Genomic DNA, 22,703 nt, shown 5'->3' on the forward strand with positions numbered 1-22,703 from the left:
TTGGAAAATAATTTAATAAAAATAAATTACAACATATTAAAAAATTAATTTAATTGAAATATTTGTATTTATATTTATTGGAACAAAATTTAATAAAAAAATTTAAAAAATTAATATAATTGAAATATTTGCGGAAACAATTTTCTATTCGAAATAATTTTTAGTTTTTATGAAAATAATTTCCCAAAAAGTTATATTGACTGTTTCCAATAGTTTTTTTATTTTAAGTTATAATGTAAGTTTTTTATATTGTATGTTGTATACGTTTTTGTTGCATTATTCATTTCAATTGCTTACATTTGATACATTTATTTGCCTGTTGTTATGATTTGTTTATTTTAAAAATATTATATAATTCTTAAATATATAACACATTACTTTTTTATAAGTATTTCACTTTTAAACTACTTTTACGCAAATGCAATTTATTTATTTTTATATAGTATATGCATATTAGTATTTGAGAAACTGCATTTTAATTATTTTTGGTTTTTTTTTATTATTTTTGTTTTATTTAACAGTTTACTTTAATTTTTATTATTTTTGGTTTTTTTATTATTTTTGTTTTCTTTAACATTTTTCTTGAATTTATTTAATTTTATTTAACTTTTTACTTGAATTTTTATTATTTTTTGTTTTGTTTTTATTATTATTTTTATTTTATTTAACATTTTCCATGAATTTTTGTTATAATTTTTTTTAATAATACTTTTTTGCATTTTTTTCTTTTTCTTTCTCAAAGTTTCACTCCCACACTATTACATAAAATTGCAACATTACTGTTTACAATACATATATATATATATTTATTTTATATTTTTCATTTTTTCATAAGCTCTTTCTGTTTGTTTTCAAATATATATATTTATTAGGTACTTGGTTTTAACACTTTCAATGCTGTAGCTATTTATTGACAAATTGTAACACACCGCTTACAAATCTAACTGCATACAAATCGTTTATCTGTACATACATACGTACACAGACATTTCAAACTTTTCCTTTTTTAAGACTTTGGATGAGAGATTGTCGCTAAGTGTGGACGTTAATTCTGTTATGTACACTACTATGTAGCTATGTATATATATAAAATATTTGTGGCTATTATGTGCTATTGTACTTTATTGTTGTTGTTGTTAAAATGAAAAATAGCAAAAAATTAAATACAATTTAATATTACAAACATATATGTGTAAGCAGCAATGAAAGCATTTCGAAATAAAATTTCAATTTTTTTTTTTGTTTAAACAAAAAGTTTACTTAAAACATAAAATCAATATTTATCGAGAGTATTTTGAGCTAGTAACATAACGTTTATATATATAAAATAAAAATAAGTTGAACTTTAAATACTAAAAAATCGTTTGGGTGACTTCGAAAAAATAAAAACAAAAACACAAATAAATATAAATTTCGTTTAAAAGAGAGCGTATAAAGCATAAAAATCGTAATATTTTTAGACACATGCCGGCTAGGGTTTAGTAAATTATTTATATTGTTTGTATATATATAACTCTGTGTGTGTGTGTGTGTTTGTATATAAGTAAATGCTTACTAAGCTTAATTGGCTAACAAATATTGTTTGCATTGCTTTTATGCTACATAAATTTACAGACATACATACATATGTGTGTGTGAATTAAAATGCTAAAACTAAATATTAATACTCGTATATAATATATGTATGCGCTAACAATTAGTTGTGTAACTATATATATAGATTTTTTTGTTTTTATTTTGCATTAAACTGTAAGACATTAGTTGTTAAACATAATAATTATTTGCTAATTGATACGCTTTATATTTTGCTAATTTAATTGTTAATTATATTTTTAGATTTAATATTTTTTTAATGCGGCTGTGCCTTTGCGAAAGCCTCACAGACAATTAAAAATTTTTGCTTTTGCAAACACAATTAATTACATTCAATTCAAATTTAAGCTTTCAACAACGGCATAAAGTTGCTTCTCCTCATTGCGCGCGCGTTTCGTTGGTCAGTCGCGTGCTGCAATCGCCACTGGCGGAAATTGACGTTCATCGAAGAGTTTAGATGGCGTATCAATGGCATCACAGAGCTTACGGTACTTGGCAGAGTCTGCTGAAAGTGAATATGGAGAGAAGTCGGACGTTGTCAAATTCATTGCCATTGCAGAGAATTTGAAGGCAAAATGTGGTGGATGGAAAGGAAAATAATTTAGTAATTTTTTGTGGAGATGAGATGGATGATTGAAATTTAAAGCCAAAATAGAGGGCAGATAGCAAGAATGTTAGAAATACATACAGATTACAACAGTGACATTCTAGAAATTTTTTAAAATGATTAGACAGCATGTGACGTCATCAATGAAAGTATTGTTTACAATTTACTATAAAAATTTCACATTTCTTTTAACTTTTGACGTCGACTGTCGCAATCTGTGTTTCTAACATTGCAAAGATCAAATAATAAAGGGTTTTTCAATAAGAGCGCTACAAAAACAATTTGGGCTATCAATGAAATTCTTTATTCCTGTGAAAGTACATTCGATGACATTATGTATGGAACTCAATTTCTTTTGAATAGCCAGCACGAGCACGCTTGCAGTAGTCCAGACGCTAAACCCTAATGCTAATGTTCGACGATCTTCAAGCATAAATCGGCCGATACTGCTGCAATTTCACGTTCGATATTCGTACGAAGTTCAACAATCGTCGCTAGCTCCTTGGAATAGATCATAGACCTCACGTAGCCCCACAGGAAATAGTCTAACGGCGCCAAATTGCACGACCGAGGCGGCCAATTGACTGCGCCATTTCGTGAGATAACACGTTGACCAAACTTGGTTTTCAATAAATCGATTGTGACATTCGCTGGGTGGCTTGTGGCGCCGTCCTGTTGGAACCACATATTGTCCAAGACCATATCATCCAATTCAGGCCAAAAATATTAGGTTAGCATTGAGCGAAAGCGATTCCCAATCACATCACAAAAGAAGTACTGCTCAATGACCCAGCCGGCCCATAAACCGCACCAAACCGTAATTTTTCGGGATGCAAAGGTGACTCATGGAGTACGTGTAGATTGCTGCCTGGCCTATAAAACATATTTTGCTTATAGATGAAGCCTTTCAACCAGAAATAAGCCTCATCGCTGGAAATGATTTTTCGATTAAAATCTGGATAATTTTCAAGTTGTTGCTCAGTCCATTTCACGAGGATATCGGCCCACGCTGTAAGGTTAAAAATCTTACCCGATGCTAGCTGTAGAAGCTGCATGGAGGAGGATGAGATGGAATCGTCTCATCACTTTCTTCTGGAATGTCCCGCCTTTGCGAGATCAAGAAAGAGATTTCTTGGCTCTTACTTTTTGGAGCATGCTCGCGAAATAGCGAATATAGAGGTTAAGAATCTCTGCAGATTTGTAGTAGGTTCAGGGCGCTTCGTCGACTCCGAATTTTGTTAATCTAAGGGGGATCCAGGCTTCACAAAGGACTACATTTTAAAGTCTACGTGTGTTTTTCCATTTGGGAAACAGCCTTGCAACCTAACCTAACCTAACCTAAGGATATCGGCCAAGATCTTTTCGCAAAATTCGTCACAACGATCTCCCAGAGATGCTCACACGCTTAAGATCCCTATCATTCTACTTTTGTAGCGTCCCTATTGAAAAACCCTTTACTGCTTTAGTTATTACCTGTTAGTGGATCAGGCTTTTGATTACCCTTAAGTATGCCGGCATATGAATTGTCCGGCACCGGATCGGGATTTTGTATGATACAGCGTGCAACGGTACTCTTTTTACTTTTCGCATCGCTACTGGCGTTTGTACTTGAACTTTTACTTGTTGTTGGTTGGCTAGATTTTGTTGTGCTACTAGCAGTTTGTGTAGCATTACCAGCGGTGACATTTATGGTGGGCACATTGCCGCTACCACTAGCCTCCTTATTGGATGAGCCTGGCGACATTTTGTCACTGTTCTCGGAGAGACTCAGTTCTGTAAAGAAAGATGAATGAAAGTTTTTAAAAAATTTAATAATTATTAGTTTTCAAATACAACAACAACAGCACTCCAACTCACCCACAACACCATCGAGTGCACCGCGCAAATCGTGTACGGCCTGCAGTTTGCACGCGCCACCCTCCTCCGCATTGAATTCATGTATGTAGAGGAAACCCTCCTCGCTAGCGATCAACACTTTCAGATCCTTTTGTACGTACGTCAAGCCACAAATGTGACGTATGCCCGGCTGCGCCAACACCACAGTGGCAAAAGCGCGATCCTGCGCCAGCACATCGCTCACTTGGGTGGGCAAAAGGTACGAGGATACCGCCTTCGAGAGATATTCGGACCAGCCGCTGCTATTCGGCGATAATGAGACATCTGAACCGCTAGCCTCAGCACTCGACGACGTTGGTGATAACGTTTCCGGCTGCTTCTCAGCAGTAGCGTTAGCCGCCTTCAAGGCTTCAGCTGCAACGTGATGAACTTTATAAATACAGAGTACAAAAACAAAAGATGTGTGTGCTACTCACCCTCTAGTGCCATCATCACAGCCTTTTCATCGATTTTAAAGATGTGCACCGTTTCCGTATTGGATGTGACACAGAGAAATTGTCCATTCACCGCAAACACCAACGATGCAATGCGCACACAACGTTTCACACCGCGTCTGAACTCCTGCACGCGCTGACCAGTCTTCACACAGAATACACGTATCACAGTACCACGCTCGGAGGCGGTCGCCAATAGCTGACCGCTCGGCGAGAAATTCAATGCCGACAAGCGGCTTTCGTGCGCATGTATTACAATGCCCGGTTTCAGCTTGGAGGCGTTATACAGCCGCAAATCGCCGCTGGTGCTGCAAATGGGAAAGGCCAAATGCGAGTTGAGCGACAGCGAGCACAGGCCCAACTCATTGGGTGCAATATTCTCAATGGAGTACAATCGCTTCATGTCGCGTATGTCATGTATGTGTATACTCTCCTCCAGGCAGGCAATCAAACGCGTACGATTCATTCGTATGCTGAGTATATTCGTGGGATAGACACAATTGCAGATTTTCTGATTCTTCTTGAAGTGCAGCATTTGCAAGCAATTCGGGTTCTCGGCAGTGACCATCACCACTAGTGAGGTGTTAAAGAGACGTTCCATTAAGACAATATGCTCGGCATCGCTCGTGTAGATTTCCTCAACCTTGTCACAGCTATTAATGGAGAAGATACGAAAACCATCGCTACCATCCAGAACGGAAATCGAACTGAAAGTGGTGAAGAAGTCGGAAAAAATTAATACAGTTATTTTTTATTGTTTATTAAATATAAAATTGAGATTGTGTTTATTTCCACTATCTAGCTCTGCTTGAACTAGCAAAAATAAGTCATCTAACACCAGGACCAAGAAACGGTGCCCGACCAAACGGAAAGGGATGTTACATGGCTGGGGTTAATTGGGCATGAGGTTGTTTAGCATCCTACTAAAGACTCAGTCCGTTCCCACGATGGTCGATTCTACTTAACCGAACCGGACCCAGACTTTTATCCGTCCAAGGAATGTCAAATTGCGAATGTTGTATATCGCTACAACAACAACAACAACATAAGTCCGGTAATTTAGTTAATTTTTCGATATTAGCCGATTAAGCCTATCTTCATTCCATACAATGTGTGGGAAGCCAGCTACATTCATTTTCTGATTTTCTGTCAGCATAACGTCCTGTCAAAACGTTAGAGGTCAGTCTAGGATTTTCAATATTTCCGTATGTATTTTAATTTTAATCAATTTAAGATCTTAAAAATATTATTAAGATGGACGATGCCGTCATCCACAATAAATCCCACTTCTTTCTGCTCTTTCTTTCCAATAAGTACATAAACGAACTTATGTTAAAATCGATGCAACTCTTCTTATAACTATGTGAAATGTATTAATAAACAAGCCCTCTCGGGCTTCCAAAAATTGCCTTGGCGGACGGTATTTCACGTCCTCCACGGCGGGGTATTGGTTAAAGTTTTCAACTAGCAATAATCGCACCTCGGTAGAACCTCATTGGTTACGATATCGCCTCTGCGCAAAGCTAACTTAACAACGCTCAACAAAAGTTACTTCATTGCACATATTCATTAAGCGTATGAGAATTGCAAGCGAACACAGTGTGCGTGACACAACCGCGCTTGTGCCGAATGAAAAGCTGATAAGCAAAGCGAGACGCGTAGCGGTGAGCAGGTAGAGCAGAATTTAGGTTTGGTGGTTGGTTATTTTGTGAGTGGTTTGGTTTATTTCTGGCACTAGGCAACAAACACAAACAGCAGCGCAACAATTCAAAAAGTGAAAATATGAAGTCAATTTATTTGTACTTATGTATGTATGTGACTACGTATTTATGTTTGTGCGTGTGTCGGAATATTGCATTTTGTTTGTTTCGACTGATTAATAAAACGTTTACGTGTTCTTCATTGAAATGTTTCATTTGTAAATATAATTTGCACGTTTGAGGTTGAAAAGTGGATATGGATGGACATGTACATACATATGTATGTTATTCAGACAGCGTAAGAATTTATTTTATGTCTAAATAAATGAATTTCTAAATTTGAACAATGCAAGACGATTATTTATGTGCTTTTTCTTTATAAAACATTTAAAAAAGAAAACTAAGCAAAATCTGATAACTAAAAATAATTGAGTTCACCAGGCTTCGAACCAACGACACCTCGAGCGTGAAAACACAACTCTACTCTAAGCAACTCTACTCTAAGCAACAGCATCAATAAAGTAAAGCCGTGGTATTTATTTCATATCTGGTTTTCATTCCTATTTCTACTTTTTACACTCAAATATGGTGAAATTTTGCTAGATAATTTATTGATATAGAAGTTGAGTAATTAATTTATATTTTTAATTTTCTTTTCAAAGTGAAAATAATTCTTAAAATTCCAATATGAGTAAAATTTTACATTTCATTCCAATTTTTTACCATATTATTTAAGAGAGAGCGAGGTTAATTAAACTATATCTACTAACTACAATGGAACCCTCGAAGATCTACATTACTCGAACTTTTGAATTGGCAATAGAAGTAAAATTTCATACATATGTACATATTTCGTTCCATAAATCGACCAAGACATAATACAAAATTTATATTTTTACTATCGAGGCTGAATTTAAGACGAGCCCCTCTATATTTTATGGAGGCGAACAAAAAGTATGATATTACTCTTATGGATTGCATAAAACATGTAACAAAGGCATGGGATACAGACGTGAAGGGCCAATAATTATAAACTGCAACAAACAAAATTACCGAATACATTTTTTGCATATTTCCAAAAACATTTATACGAAGCAAAATAAATAAAACAGGGTTTAAATCTATATTTGAAAGTTTTTTGAACAATTTTATATTTTAATTAAAATTCTATAACTCGAAGTCTTTCTAACTCGAAGGTTTTTTTGTGTATTATAGTGATTCGAGTTAGAGAAGTTCCACTGTATTTATTATATAGAGAGAGCGAGGCTAATTAAACTATACGACAGAATCTACTTTACTTCTGGGTATTGGACCAAAAATTGAAAACTAAACTTTTTCTGGGTATTGTATTCGCCGATTTTCGAAGTTAAGATTTCAAAATCAAAATATTTTAATTGGAATTTCGAAAATATTTCTTAAAAAAATATTATTTAATTATTTTGCCAATTCAGTTGCTAAGAAGGGTCAAAGTTTGATCTTCGAAAAATATAAATAAATTTATATAACATTATATTTGAATTTGAGGTGGCCAGTCAATCGTTGTTTCAATAAAAAAAACAGCTACGCTATTCTGCTGTTGTGCTTGGGGTCATTATTCTGTTAAAAGATATAATCACTCACATTTCCTCAGTACTTTTGAACGGTTTTGCTTTAATACATCATCATAGAGCTCACCAGTTACCTTGCAGTCAAATTTAACCAGTTTTCCAACTCCTGACGAATAAAAGCTCGTGCGTGAAATATTTTTTGGCTGCAGTATCTTAGAGAACTCCAGGTTTTTATTCATCTGACAAAATAACGTAATTCCAAAAACAGTCGGGGCATATTAACATAAGTTTTCGCAAAATTTTGGCATTTTTGATATCTACTGCGCCTAGCAAAATAGTCTTTATGGCAAAATTACTATTCATTCCCGTCTCAACCTGTTTTCTTTGCATTGTACGTTATGAAATGTTTTACTGCCTTCCCTAAATAAAAGCGGCAGCGGCAAATGACTGTCAAAAAATTCTCATGTCCATACAATTTGTAAGGCGCATACCGAAATAACGCGACGGCGACGCTGAGCGGTTGAAATTTTCTATTTTGACAGAGCGTTCCGAAGTAAAGTTGGCTGCAAAAAACGAAGTTTCTCTGTACAATAAAATTTCACAACAACAATTCAAGTAAACATTTTGATATTTGACGTAAAATTGCCGCTTTTATTTAGGGATGGCGCATCGACGTTAACGCTGAGCGTTAAAAAACGTTCCGCCAACGCTTTTATTTTGGGAAGGCCGTTATATGTAGATTTGGGTACGATTAAAGTGTATTCAACAAAGTGAAATAAGTATTTGACATACCCGTTTTTGACAATAAAATAGTAAACAATTCATGTATTTGTTTACATTAACCCGTCTTTTTTATCTTAAACAATATAATATTTATTGATAAAATTGTTTGCAATTTGTCAGTTGGAGCACAAAACCTTAGTAAATTGCTTCCTAAGCAGAAAGTATTCGACATTTTCTTTTATTCATTTAAAAAAACACTTTGGTATGGGCATGAGAATTTTTTGACAGTCATTTACCGCTGCCGCTTTTATTTGGGCAAGACATTAAATATGCCAAACCGCATGATATGATGATGCAACCATGATGATCATCCAATTTTATTTCCGTTCCCTTGATATTTATTAATTTAAAATTTGTTTCGACCACTCAGAAGTCGTTTTATCCGTGTAAACCGAGCGATCATCGAAGAAACATCATCGCAAATATGCCATAAGACAAAATTAGTGATGAAGTTCATAAACCTCACGCTGTCAGATAAAACGATATACCTCCTCATCGCGGGTTCGAATACTTTCGATTTGCAAAGAAAGTAAATGAAGACTGACTACAGAAATGATCCTGTGAAGTATAGTCTTAACTTTAACAGCCACAGAGGTAAACTCTTAATGTCAACTGCTGATAAAGTGGTTGAGAACTAAAGTGTACACTTTCAAAACTAGAAAATGAACAAAATGTTGATACATGACAGTGTGCTATAAATGTACATTAAACAACAACAAAATATCTATATACATATACATATGTATGTATGTGAAAATCAAGCACAAAAAAAAACTACACACAAGCAGTACACTATAATTTAGTGGTGGCTGATGTACAACGGCAGAACAATACAAAAGTGTGTGTGTGTTTACCAACAGTGACATAGCAAAGTATGGATTTTTGGTAGTAGGTAGATGGGGCCTCAAATGCTAAGCGATGATGAAATCAGCTATTTAATTTTTCTACGATGACAAACACTATTGTAAATCGTATATATTTTCTTAAAATTTATAATTCCCATAACTCGAACTCTTTAATTGGCAATAGAAGTCAAATTTTATACAAATTACCTTCCACAACTCGAAGTCTCTCTAACTTGAAGTGTTTTGGGGATTATGGTGATTCGAGTTGGAGAAGTTCAACTTTACTTTGGTCTGAATCTATCGATATTTCTGATTTGACAGTGGTTAGTTTATTTTTTCTAAATAGTTCTTTAGCTACTGTATTCCCCGCTGAGTGGATTCACAATAAAATTTTAAATTTTGAAAAACCGAAGTCGGGGATTTAAGTACCTACATAATGGCTGTTGCATCAAGTTTCTGTAGATGACATTTCAAAATCGAAAAGATTTACTCGTAAAGTTATGTGAGAAAACCTCGATAAGCTTTAGAAAGAACATTCCGCAGACTAAACAACTCATTAAAAACAATTCAAGATTCTAATCTCGTAAAAATTTTTTCGGGAAGCAGAACTAAATAACGTCGGTACAATCTGTTACTAAAGTGTACAGTACAACTAAGGAATGATGCAATCTGAAGAAACTACAATAGATTAGACTACTTTTCGTATTTAAATGTTCAATCGAAAAAGTTTTGCTCGAGATATGGAAGTAACGCTCATTAACTAGATAATTTTGTTGAAGTTCTATACTAATTTGCTTAAGGGCCCACCTAACTTTTCAGAGGTTGTTTTTATATATTTTTTTTTAAATATGTATGTAAAATCAACTTCGGTGCTATTTTGGTTCATCAAAAATCAATAAACCAAAAATATTTCGATAGTACATGGATAAATCTAGTTAAAGGAAAAAAGATAATACTATTACTAATTTTAATTTTTGACAAAAAAATCACATTTTTGCTAAATTTTGGACATATGTATGTATATTGGCTGGAAATAGTTGTAATAAACTTGTTGAATTTTTCGAAAAATCGTGTTCACCAACTTATATAATTAAGTTTTGAGATATATGCTTTTAATGTTATAAATTGAAACTAAAGCGGCCTGATAGGCGCACTCCCAATGGGTTTAACTCTCAGAATTTTGCTACAATTAAATTTTTGTGAGAATATTCTAAGCATATAAGACACATTCTTTTTTAAATTTTGGAAATTTGAAAACCCATCTAATCCCTTAATGGTTGATTACAAGCGGAACTGCTCAAAGTAAGCACAAAAGTCTATTGTGAATCATAAATATTGAATTTCATTATATTTTGCAGTTTTTTTTTGAAATATATTATATTTTTTAATTTTTGCAACACATCAATAAAGAATAAATTTTTATTTATTCTTAATTTAATAAATTATAAAAATCATAAATTTATTTAATTATCCCGTATTTGCAAAATACTTTTGTGAGTCACTGTATGTATACGAAATAATATTCAACAGCTACATGTACATATGTATGTAGCTATAGGTTAGTACTAAAGTAAACTGTGCTAAATTCAAAAATGACTATATTCGAACATACATATGTACATTTTTATTTAATATATTCGATGTTAAGCTAAAATTGATTGACCTAATAATATTATATACTATAATTTATATTGACATTTATAAACGAACATGAGAGTTGATATACATACGTATATGTACGTATGATATACATATACATATGTACATCCATACTAACAACAAATATTTATTTTTAATTAAACCCACAAAGATAGATGTATGTACTTCAATAGTCATAGCGTGAATGCAAGTAATTAGCTAAACCAATTTAGAATAAAGTAATTCATTGCAATAACATTGAAGGCGTGTGTAAGAATACATAATTATATATCTATGCATATAAATATATAGTATATATGTATGTATGTGTGTATATAAGTATGTGCATCACCTATATCGAATCGTGAACAAAACGTGAGCGAAATTGTAAACAAACAATAAAGTACAGACGAGCACAGTGTAGCATTTGCATATATAAAGTGGATACAGTTGTGGGCAAAACAATGGTAGGACAAAATTAAATCTTTAATTGAGTGGGTGATTAGACCAAAAAAATTAAATTGGTAAAAATTTAAGATTGTAAATACCTCGAAAAAAATTGGTTTTTAAATACATTTAAATTGTTTGGATATAAAGAGTAATTCATTTCGAGGTCCCCTACTTTTTAAAAGAAAAAAAAAAGAAAATTTAAATTTAATGGGGTATGTTTATTATTATTCGAAATAACATTATTTGGCATTTAATTATCTCTTTTGAATGTTGGCCGCGGCTACATCTCAGATGGTACATCTGTTTAGTCCAATTTTCGATTGGTAACTGGCGAATGAGACGCGTGATGTTTTTGATGTAAATCACCACAGGAAAAAGTCGAAAAGATATCACACTTTTTTGGTGGCTAATCGACCGGCCCAAAATATGAATAATTATTGCTCACCGAAGAAAAAATACACTGATCCAATGTCACCGAGATCATGAGCTTCAATTTCTGGCGTCAAAGAGTCGATTATAATAGCGCGATCATGATAATCGAAGCTTAAAATTGAAGTTCGTAGTACTTAGTAGTACAATTCCCAACGCAGCCGGTTCTACGCTGCCGAAATTGACCTGATTTTATCCGACCAAGGGCGACGATCTATGTCTGTTTGGATCGGTAAGCTAATCGCCATTGGCGGTTACGTTCTCTCCGGCATTATTTTTGAATAAATATGGATCGATGATTCCACTGGCCTAAAAACCACACCATTATCTAATAATTAACGCAGGGTCTCAAAATGGGTGATAGGCAATTGAACAAAATATCTTTTCTAGGATCACCCGATACATTTATGTTATTTATTATTTGTAATTTCAACTATAAGTGAAGTCAAATTTTTTGTGTTGCTTCTATTTTGCACCTGAATGTATACTATATATTACATACACAACAAAGAAGTTGAGATACGAAGGGCAGAGAAATTTGAGTACGCATATGATTATATAGACACACATAAATATTTACATATGTATATAGCGAAATATAAATAATTATGCTACTTCCTGTTATGAATGATAGCTTCCAAGTTTAAAACGTAGAAGTATTTAAAAAAAGTTGAAACCAGCCAAAAAGCGATGCAGTCGCAAGCGATAACACATTTAAATGTATGAATATACAAAAGTACAGTTGTCTATCTATTTTATATATGTACATATGTATTTGTGTGTATGTATATACCATATTATATGTCAAATAACCCTGTATTAGTTTTGCTTTGTTTTCCATATTGAATTTCATATGTTTGTATGTATGTATTTATATAAGCTATAGCTGCTAAATATTGTATTTATAAGTGATTTTTGCATCGAAACTAACACCACTGACCCTGTAAACGTACAAAGTCAAACGTGTTTAACGTGTGAGTTAAAAATGCGCGGGCACGTTAATCTCACGTGACCCTGTTTCGTTGAAGTCCAATCGTCAGCTGTGCATTGTGCATATTTAAAAAGTATATTAGCAGTATAAACAGATTATGGCTGACAGGCAGACTGGTTTAAATCTCCATACTAAATACAGACAGAGTAAATATGCATACATATATGTATGTATTAGGGTGGGACTTAAACTGTTTGATAAAATAATCTTCGGGAAATCACATGGAAGATGTTGACAAAAAGCGAGATTTATAGAATTTCAACTTTTCACATTGATCTGACTAATAAATATTAAGTCCAAATCACCTAAAAGAGAGAGCTCCAAGATATAAAATAATAGTAAAATTATTTCATTGATGTTATGATTATGTTATTGATTAATCTAATACCTGAGATTATAAACCAAAAAGTATTCTGAAACTGATTAAAATAGCCTATTTGAACAACATTTGAAGGAAAATTTTATGAAAGTTCGATTTTCTTCGATTTCGTAATTCTTTATTACAACAAAACAGTCATTATCAGTGAATTTCAGCCTGGATATTTTGTATAATTTTTTTTTGTCTACTAACAAGTCTTTGTTGAACGTTTCTGGGGCCAACAGATATCTTTCTTTCCTCCACAAATATCTTAAAGAGGATAAAGCAAGCAACAACTAATGTCTTTGGTGCGAATCATGAAATCGAGATGACCACAGTTTTGTCACATTTTTTGGTGAGCGAATGATAGAAAAATATATTTCGTGATGTCATGAAGGTTTTATTTACAATGAAAGTTTTACAGTTCGTTTTGCAATGTAGATTATCGCTTTTACAACATCAGTACAGTTTCAGTTTTTTTTTATTTTAAAAATTGCAGCGTACAACTTTGGGATCACCCTAATAAATAACTACGTAGTATAAAAAAATTATAGTTTCGCACAAAAAAGCATTTTTTTTCATAGCAAAATGGAAATTAGCTGAAATACATCCGCGCAAACCGCCACTTAAATCTACAAATGCTTACGCGTGGCCCCCCATTTACGGCACTCAACACTTGGCCAGGGATAAAGGGATGTCCAACTTATTCCAGTGTGAGAGCGCCTCAAAATTTGCGTTTTTTATAACATTTTGCATTATTACCAGATCAGACAAAATACTAATTTTTGGGCATTTTAATAAAAATACCCAACATTTATTATGGTTAAAAATTATTATATACTGAATGTTTAATATAAAATAACTTATTTCAATTTCATTTAGCGATAAAATGGTATATTAAAATAGCCGGTTTTCGAAGTTTCAGTAATAAATATGGTCAATTATTATGTGTCAACTGAAAATAAATCAATTTCTTTTATAATTTTCCATGAAAAATTAGTTTCTCGATGCTGCAATTCACAAAAATATTCTTAAACCACTTTTAAATTACGCGTTTTCATTGATATTTATTGTTTTAAGTTCTTATTAGTGATCTTGCAAGGCGGCTAAAAATGTTTCCATCGCATTATTTTTTTTGCAACATTTCAATCTGGCCTTTCCAGTTTCCCAATTGCGAAACGTCAAAACCTCCTCATCTCGACAAACTGTCAAAGTTTAGGTGGTTTTGACGTTTACAATTGCGCTCTCACTTCCAGTGATATGAGAGTTGTACATCTCTTTATCTCTGACTTGGCCATCACCCAGTGCTAACTACAACGCCCATTAACAACTAATTTATTTATGTTTTTTTTTATTATGCATGACTCAACAAATATACGTCGTTTTGTGATACCCATTGGGGATATCGCAGTGGCATTTGAAATGGCCTTTGCGCTTTGTTTATATTTACTGTTTACTATTTCACAGTAGTTGTTATTCGCAAAAAAAGCGAAACCGTCGATAAAAAAACATTAAAAAAAAATAAAAAAACACAGCACATAGGTAAACAAGTGGTGTTTTGGTGAAATAGTTTTTTGTTTTTTTTTTTGTTTTTTGAATGATCTCATGCATTTACGCAACTAAAAAAGGTGACAATTTTTGGCAACACTTTCGATTTTTGTAAACGTTCCAGTTGCCATTAATTTAGAATTATATTTTTTATTAAATTCTGTTGGGATAAATTATTGAAGTTTTACTGTATTTTAAAATGCACTTGAGATAAGTACGATGGAATGTTTTCATGTACATGTGTATGTTATAGTTTTTTTATTGCGTACTTAAAAAGTCATGAAATAACCTATATACGATTAGTATGGCAATATCGCGAAATAGCAATATCGTAAAACAGCTGTTCATTTTATTTTACGACAATTTTGCATATATGTGTGAGCATTTTCAGTGGCAACCATGTCAAGTTTTCGCAATTCACAATCAGCTGATAATACAAAGCATTTATTTGGTTTAACATATAATCTGGACCAATTTGAGATAATTTGAGATATAGTTATGTCTTATTACTTCATTTTACATTTTACGATTTTGTTTCAGAAACCAACAGCACAAAGATTTTATGATAAAATCGTAGACTTATAGCAATATTGCCACAGAGCGCTCACTTAACTTATATTGGCAATTTGTCATTTTTGAATTTGTCAAACTTTCTTCTGCCTTAAAGAGAATAAATGAGCTGATTTTGGATGTTATTAAGTTAATTTTATATGGATGGCTTTGCAATTTGTTAATATTTATAGCGAATACAAGACGAATCGGATATTGAAATCGTTTAAACTGAAATGCCATCGGAGTAATCGGAATGAGAACTTCTTTAGCTTCGAACTTTCCTTTGAGTATAGTCTTTTTATATTGGTAAAGATTGCGACGTTAAATGACTTGTCGTAGTTATGAAAATATATGTACAATACGGTACGGAAAAAAATTTTCAAATTAACAAAGATTGACAAATATCAAGCGACAAAATTCAGTTTTTTAATTCCAAATTAGTTTAGCGATAAATTACAACAAAAAAGGAACTTAATATTTTTGGTGCTCTATTTTCAAACTCACTCTTCAAATATTTTATAAAAACATTTCAAAATTAATAAAAATGAACTTATCGCCTTATTGATGTAAGTTAACAACGACCTGTTGTTTACCACAGCGACAATTACAATGGAGATAAACAAAATATGTTTTTGCATCACTTTAAAATAAATAAATAAAGGCAGAGCTACGTTTTAAATAAATACATAAATCGTTTACAACAGTGACGTTTTAAATAAATAAATCGTTTACAAAAGTGGCGCACAAACTTTCATTTTATTTATTATAAAGTGCTTGCGAGCTTGCCAAAAATTGTCATTTCTATATTTAAATATTTAATATTTAAATAATTTTAATTATATTACTTGATTGCTAATTTGAATAGCAATTATATATAAATATTTTTGATTAGATAACTTTCTAGCAAAGAAATACTTATGAGATTTTAATAATAACTCGACTCTTCAACAAGTCGAATGATACTTGGTACTTGTTTATCGCTTTAATTAAGCGGATCTCTCTCTTTTTTTATTGCTAGACGCAATGAAATCACCAATCAAAGAACAACAAATACAATTACATATGTGCAAAATATCTGTACGTTTGTATATATTTTGATTGTTTAATCAATTTCGCAGTTCGTTGCTCGATTGTATAAAATTATATGGACAGTAAATAAATAGACAACTAGCAAATAGTAAATAGTGTAGTAAAATAAAGCAAATAAGTTCGCAATTATTAGAAAGTACGTCAAAACAGTGTGTCAGCGAGATAGAAAATGCAATTGTGATAACAAAAACGAAAACAGAAAAATTATATTAATAATTGACACGAAGTCAAAGCAAAATACAAACAAACAAATAAAAAATAATTATAAAAGAAAATATTAAAAAAAATTATAGAAAAAATATTGAAAAAATAAAAATTCAAAAAGAAATAAAAAAAAAATAAAAATTAAAAAAAAATATATTTAGAAATATAAAAAATATATAAGAAAAAAATTTAAAAACTTTTAAAATAAAAACAAATAATTAAAAAAAAGAAAAAAAATGCGAGCTAGGTTCGAATAAAATGTTACTGCTGAAGACTGAAAACGAAATTATACAGTTACTTAGAAAAAAAAATATTATTAACTTAACAGCGATAACAATGTACACAAAAAGTGTATATAATTCATTTACATAAAAATACATTTATACGTATGAACAGTTAGATACATATGTAGATATGTACATACATATGTACGAGTTCTTTATCTCATGCAATACAAGTTTTTGTTCTTTAACAATCAGCTGATTGCCACTTCTAATGAAATAGCATTGTGGTTAGGCCAGTTAGACCGCTAGTCATACAGTCTAATATTTAATTTCGCAAGTTTGCACAGTCTCTTTTAATATAAATGTGTTTGTTTGTACATATGTATATGTATATGTAGCTTTATATTTATAAGTATGACACTCAATTTATTAAGGCACGTTGAGTGGTATAAATCAGCAATGATGACTTGTCTTCAGGTAACTTTAGACAAACGTTAGAAGCTTTTAATGAATATGCGGTTAAAGCGGTGAGGAGATGCAATTGAGTGTAACTTTTAAGGTTCAATTATTTTTTTTTTTTAATATACATGTGCTTGCAAATACATATATGTATATAATATACATACAAGGGTGTGTGTAAATTCTATATACATATTTTTAGCATTTACTGACAAATATAAATACATTTACAGATACATCTGTCACTATTTCCATTTGAATGTCAGTAGCTATGAGACATGAAGACGGCAGCCGTGATGAAATTTTATGGATTTACTAAATACATGCTTATGAAATGGATATACATATGTACATACATACATATGAGCATTTCCGCCAGAAGGTTCACCACAGACAAAATATTAAACATTATTGGAATTACAAAGTTATTGCATATTTTCATAGGAAAATATTTTAATTTATTTATATTAAATTAATTTTAAATTAATTCATAACCAATTACGAGATATACGAAAGCCAAGTCGAATAGGAGCTACTTTTCTAATTTCGATTTTTCTACTGCATTTGTTTTTTCGTCAAAATTGTTAAAGAAACATATCATGTAAAATTTTTTGCTTTGTGTAAAACCTTTATAACGGTACAAAGAGCAAAATAAAATGCATAAGAAACCATGCGATTGCAAATAACTGTAAGTTTTTGCTCTCTTATTATCCTATATTTTAATGTCCCGTGCGACATCAAAAAACAACACTTGTTCCCACTGCGTTTTGGGTATAAACAGTAAATTTATATACAATTAAAATAAAAAAAAATTGTTCAAAAATCAGAAGATTTGTGGTTTTGGTAACTACTTAAAATTGGTCCCGTGCGACATCGTAGGTGTGGAATTTAAAAATTAAAATTTATTTTTTGTCTTATAAAATTGACTTAAGTATGTAAATATATACATTTACATTAATATTTTACATATGAGCAAAAACCGCACTTTAAATTCCACTGAAATAGCTATTCAAATAGATTTTGGCGAAAATTATAGGCAAGCAAAATTATATGATAAGGTTGTCAGAAGAAAATCGTTTGCCTTTAAAAGTGAGAAGTTAACGCACGACATATTATTTTCTTGATAAATCTCTTAACTAAAATTAATAAATCATTTAGTTGCTTTTCTAAAATATTTATTTTTTTTTTAAGGTAACTGCTCTCAGTTTAAAATCAAATTTATATTATCAATACTGGTTGATTTTATAAAATAATTAAAATAGTGTTCATTAGAATATAATTTTTTTGCAAGGAGCCGTCGATGGAGTGGGAGCAGTTATCAAATGAAAAGTCTAGCAGATAACGAAATCCAAAAATTTTTATATCCGAGGAACTGTATTTCACATTCATAATACTATTTTCATTTCATACTATAGAATTTTTGTTGTGTTTCTCGTTGGATGTTGGTTAAAATAAATAAATAAATACATTTACTACTTTTTTAAGCCATTTTATTGGACTTGTATTTAAATAATTACGTATTATAACAACAAAATCAACATAAAGATTATGATGGCAAAAATGTCCCGTGCGACATGTACCGTGCGAATGTGATTAATAATTAATTAAAAAAAACTATAAATTAATTTTGGATGAAATTCATACCATCTTTAAAGGCCATCAATGCGCAACATTGTACAATAAAAAACATTTGAATATTGCCTCACAATTCGCTGAAATCGCCGTTTGAATCGTTGACCCCAAAAACGACTTCCATTTTTTGTCCTGTGCGAATGCCTTGGTTTTTTGCAATTATCTTGAAAATGAAAACCGTTCCAAAATCAACCTTAACACTAAATGTAGAGCTAATGAAGAGATATTAAAAATCCTACTGTCAAAATTAAAAAACATTTTAGTTCATATTTTATTTTAGTTGAAAGGTGTACGATTGTCCCGTTCGATATGGCGGAAATGCCCATATGTAGCTATATTGAATAAAAATTGGTTTCCTTCAAATTCGAATTAAACTTAAAACCAAAATGTTTTTCAGAACAAAATTATTTTAGATGAAATGATGTTTTCCTAAATTTTAATTAAAAAATATTCGTTCTTGTTGTTAAAATTGTAGAAAACTGAGGTCATTGGAGATGAAAGTATATATGTATTTTAAAAGAACAGCATCTCTTGGAATAAGAACAAGATCAGCCCTACAATAGTCATGACTGCATATACATATATCTGTATGTATAGGACAGAGTGACGAATTGATATCTGGATATCAACCAGCTAACGTTAGCAATATTCTTTATAACTATTTCCATAATATGCTACAAAGATAATATTAGCCTAAATCTCATCATCTATGTAAATAAACAATAATAGCAAGTATTCTTATTAAAATGTTGATTTCATTAAAAATACTATGTTAAAAAATTAATAATTAAAAATATATTTTGAGTTTTTTTTTTAGAAAAATAGAAGTGAATAATCCATAAGAATAAAGGAAATGTAAACAAATCGCCAATTTAATTCAACTTATTCAAGCTATAGATGAAGATCACATTTCTGTAACAGTTTCATCTCATTGTGACACCCTATATTATAAATGCACATATAATCTTTTAATTAATTTAATTAAATGAAATCGTATTTTTAAACATTTGATAATGTTTCGAATGCAATAAATCAAGATTGTTGAAAGTGCGCTGTGAGTGAAAAATTGCCAATTAAATGCATATATGTACAAAAATATGTACATATATACTTATACATAAACATTTATGAATGCACATACGTAAAAACTTATCATTTTGCAGGTAAAAGGACATTGCTCCCAGTACTTAAATTATATAAATATGTGGAGTGATACTAAAATTTATAATATAAAACTGATATCGCTTTGTACACGCATACTGTTAAATGATTTAAAACTTTGCAGCGAACACCAGTGTGAGGTATAAGAATCACGTGCAATCAACAATATATTTGTACTTATTAAAAATAATATTTTGCTGATTAAACTATATTTTTACAATAAATATGTATGTCAGTCAATGCAAATAATTGCAGATATATACAAACATATACACTAATTATTTATGTACGTATGTATATGTATTTAAACATTCGTTGAATGAATGGTAATATCATGATCTGATTATGACTATATACCCACTAGAATGATAGAAATATTCAACTGCCATCACGTACCCTTTAAATTTTATTAAAGTTACTTTTTATTTTACTTTTTAATTTTAATCAATTTCTGTTTCCAAATGCCGTCATCTAACAACCAACAAATGATAATGCCTTTAGTGATAAATAATTAAGCTTAAAAACAAAAAAGGTGTACATTTTAAAAACAAAACAACAACAATTGTTTGTATGTTTGAGATAAAGCAAACCTTGAACTCTTCAATGTTAATTATAGAAGTGCATTCGCTGTAGAAAGGCGATAACTTGCTAGTCAACTGAGTGAGAGTTTTTAGAAGTTTATTTTTTTTTTAATTTATGGCACTGCCTATTAATTAGTAGCAAAAACATATTAAGAAATATAACTAAAATGTCTGTAAATTTAGTAATTTTTTTCTATTATGCATTAGCATACTTTTTTTCTGTCAAATTCTTAATTAAACTTTAATTAATGTGTTTTTTGAGGTTGCTTTTGCATTTCATATTTATTTATTTCATGCAAGATACAAATTTGGCAATTGGAAACACTTTAATGGTCTCACAGAAAAAATATAAATATTATTTTCTAAAATTTTTGTATTGAAAGATAATCTAAAGTTTAGTTAATTTATTACTATAACGCACCCTGTCCAATATATGTGCATATGTATTTTGAGGAAACCTACATATATACATCAAGGTCATTCTTTAATAAGTCACTGTCAAACAATCAGACCAAACAACATATATATGTAATGAAATTACTGATCAGCTGTACAATAATGACAATACATCGTTTTGTTTGATCGAAGGTGACTCAAATTATTTACTAATATTTGATAATTAGGTGCAATAAAAGCCAGGCCCATCTGCTATGAAACAGCAACAATAAATCCAAATTACTACCAAAAAGAAGACTGTCTTTGTTTTTCTTGTCTCTTGACGTAAACACTTTTGTGCTGGAAATTGTTATTCCTACAAGATGTTTAACAAAAATAATTACTTAAGTAAAAAACAACCGACAAAGCACAACAAATAGAACTTGTTCTTTAAAACAGTAAAAATCACATTTCAGAAAAGAATATGTTATACCAAGGAGATTGTTATGTTTGCACTTGTTTGTTTATATCTACGTATAAAACAAGAATGTCCACTGCATTTCGTTTTCAGTGCTAAAGTTTATTAAGCAGCAACTCAACTTTCAAACCATTTGCTAAAGCTAACAAGCCTTCCATTTCAATTTTTTCCTAATCTCTTTGTTCCACTCATTTACCTTGTTATTTGCAATTTTTTTTTTATTTACGTTTTTCAAGGTTTCACTTGCAAGCGTCATATGTTCATATCCAAATACGTTTGCACGCAATTTCTATGGTGTTTTGCAATTAGAAATTTGATGTAACTTTTATTTTTGTTTGTAATAATTTATGCACTTACGTAAAATCCTGATTGAAATTTAGTTGATATCCTGAGGTAGCCATAATTATTCTTTTTTTTGCGCTTTTCCTTCGAAACTGTAACAACACACGAAATTACTGTTATTTAGTTGTTTTCGGTAGTTTTATAAATATACACTTGTACACTTTCACTATTTAACACACTTTTTTTTTATTTAGCGAAATTACCGCAATTGACCTTTTTTAGTAAATATCTATTTGTTTATTCTTTGCACAGCTAGAATTTTTTCTGTATTTGAGTGTACTGCAGCAATTGCTTCTTCGCCCACTTCTATCGTATTTCTATTTCGTCTCAGTTCGCAACAGCTTTGTTATTGCTATTTGAAATGTCTGCTGGATAGTTTTGTTTTTATTATACACTATTGCGTTTTATACGACGAAATATTAGTTACTACTTTGCTCAGAGAATGTACAAAACGCTTTGCATTCAAACGCTTTTGTTTCTGAAGATCCCCTTTGGTTTGGCGTTCGATTACTCGTCGTTTCTTTTTGTGTACATTTTATATTTTTATATTATGCACTTGCTTTTGGTCTAATTCGTTGTTGTTTTTCTTTCTTTCTTATTGGAAAAATGTATATACAAATGTAAACCTTTTTGATATCATTGGCAACACTGTGGAGATTGTCTGCATTGCCAACTATACGTGCAATAATTACATTTATTTTTTGTGCAAATTTACGTATTAAAATAAAAATATTGTAAAAATTGTTTATTAACTTTTTAATAAATATATATTTTACAAGAATTTATT

General features: G+C 31.0%; 1 protein-coding gene and 2 non-coding genes across 5 annotated transcripts; all 3 read right to left on the bottom strand.

Annotated features, from left to right (window-relative positions):
- Positions 1 to 586: 586 nt before the first annotated feature.
- On the bottom strand, positions 587 to 22,500 carry Wipi2_0 (WD repeat domain phosphoinositide-interacting protein 2). 3 transcript variants are annotated; one of them, XM_011178328.3, is made up of 6 exons: positions 22,130 to 22,500; positions 21,932 to 22,008; positions 4,513 to 5,237; positions 4,058 to 4,450; positions 3,674 to 3,973; positions 587 to 2,098 (listed from the first exon to the last, which is right to left on the bottom strand). In XM_011178328.3, exons 2-6 carry the CDS (start codon positions 21,973 to 21,975, stop codon positions 1,995 to 1,997), a joined length of 1,566 nt encoding a protein of 521 aa, XP_011176630.2. In that variant the 5' UTR covers positions 21,976 to 22,008; positions 22,130 to 22,500; the 3' UTR covers positions 587 to 1,994. The 3 variants fall into 3 exon arrangements, with proteins under 3 accessions (XP_011176630.2, XP_054084089.1, XP_011176631.2); XM_054228114.1 differs by having other exon boundaries at positions 21,932 to 22,499; XM_011178329.3 differs by having other exon boundaries at positions 587 to 2,095; positions 21,932 to 22,497.
- LOC114803561 (U4 spliceosomal RNA) lies at positions 5,915 to 6,055 on the bottom strand. The gene has a single exon (XR_003752043.1). It is a non-coding gene; the product is annotated as a U4 spliceosomal RNA (small nuclear RNA).
- On the bottom strand, positions 8,922 to 9,135 carry LOC114803558 (small nucleolar RNA U3). Its single transcript, XR_003752040.1, has one exon. It is a non-coding gene; the product is annotated as a small nucleolar RNA U3 (small nucleolar RNA).
- Positions 22,501 to 22,703: the final 203 nt, after the last annotated feature.

This window comes from Zeugodacus cucurbitae, chromosome 3, assembly GCF_028554725.1.
Source record: "Zeugodacus cucurbitae isolate PBARC_wt_2022May chromosome 3, idZeuCucr1.2, whole genome shotgun sequence".
Taxonomy (NCBI): domain Eukaryota; kingdom Metazoa; phylum Arthropoda; class Insecta; order Diptera; family Tephritidae; genus Zeugodacus; species Zeugodacus cucurbitae.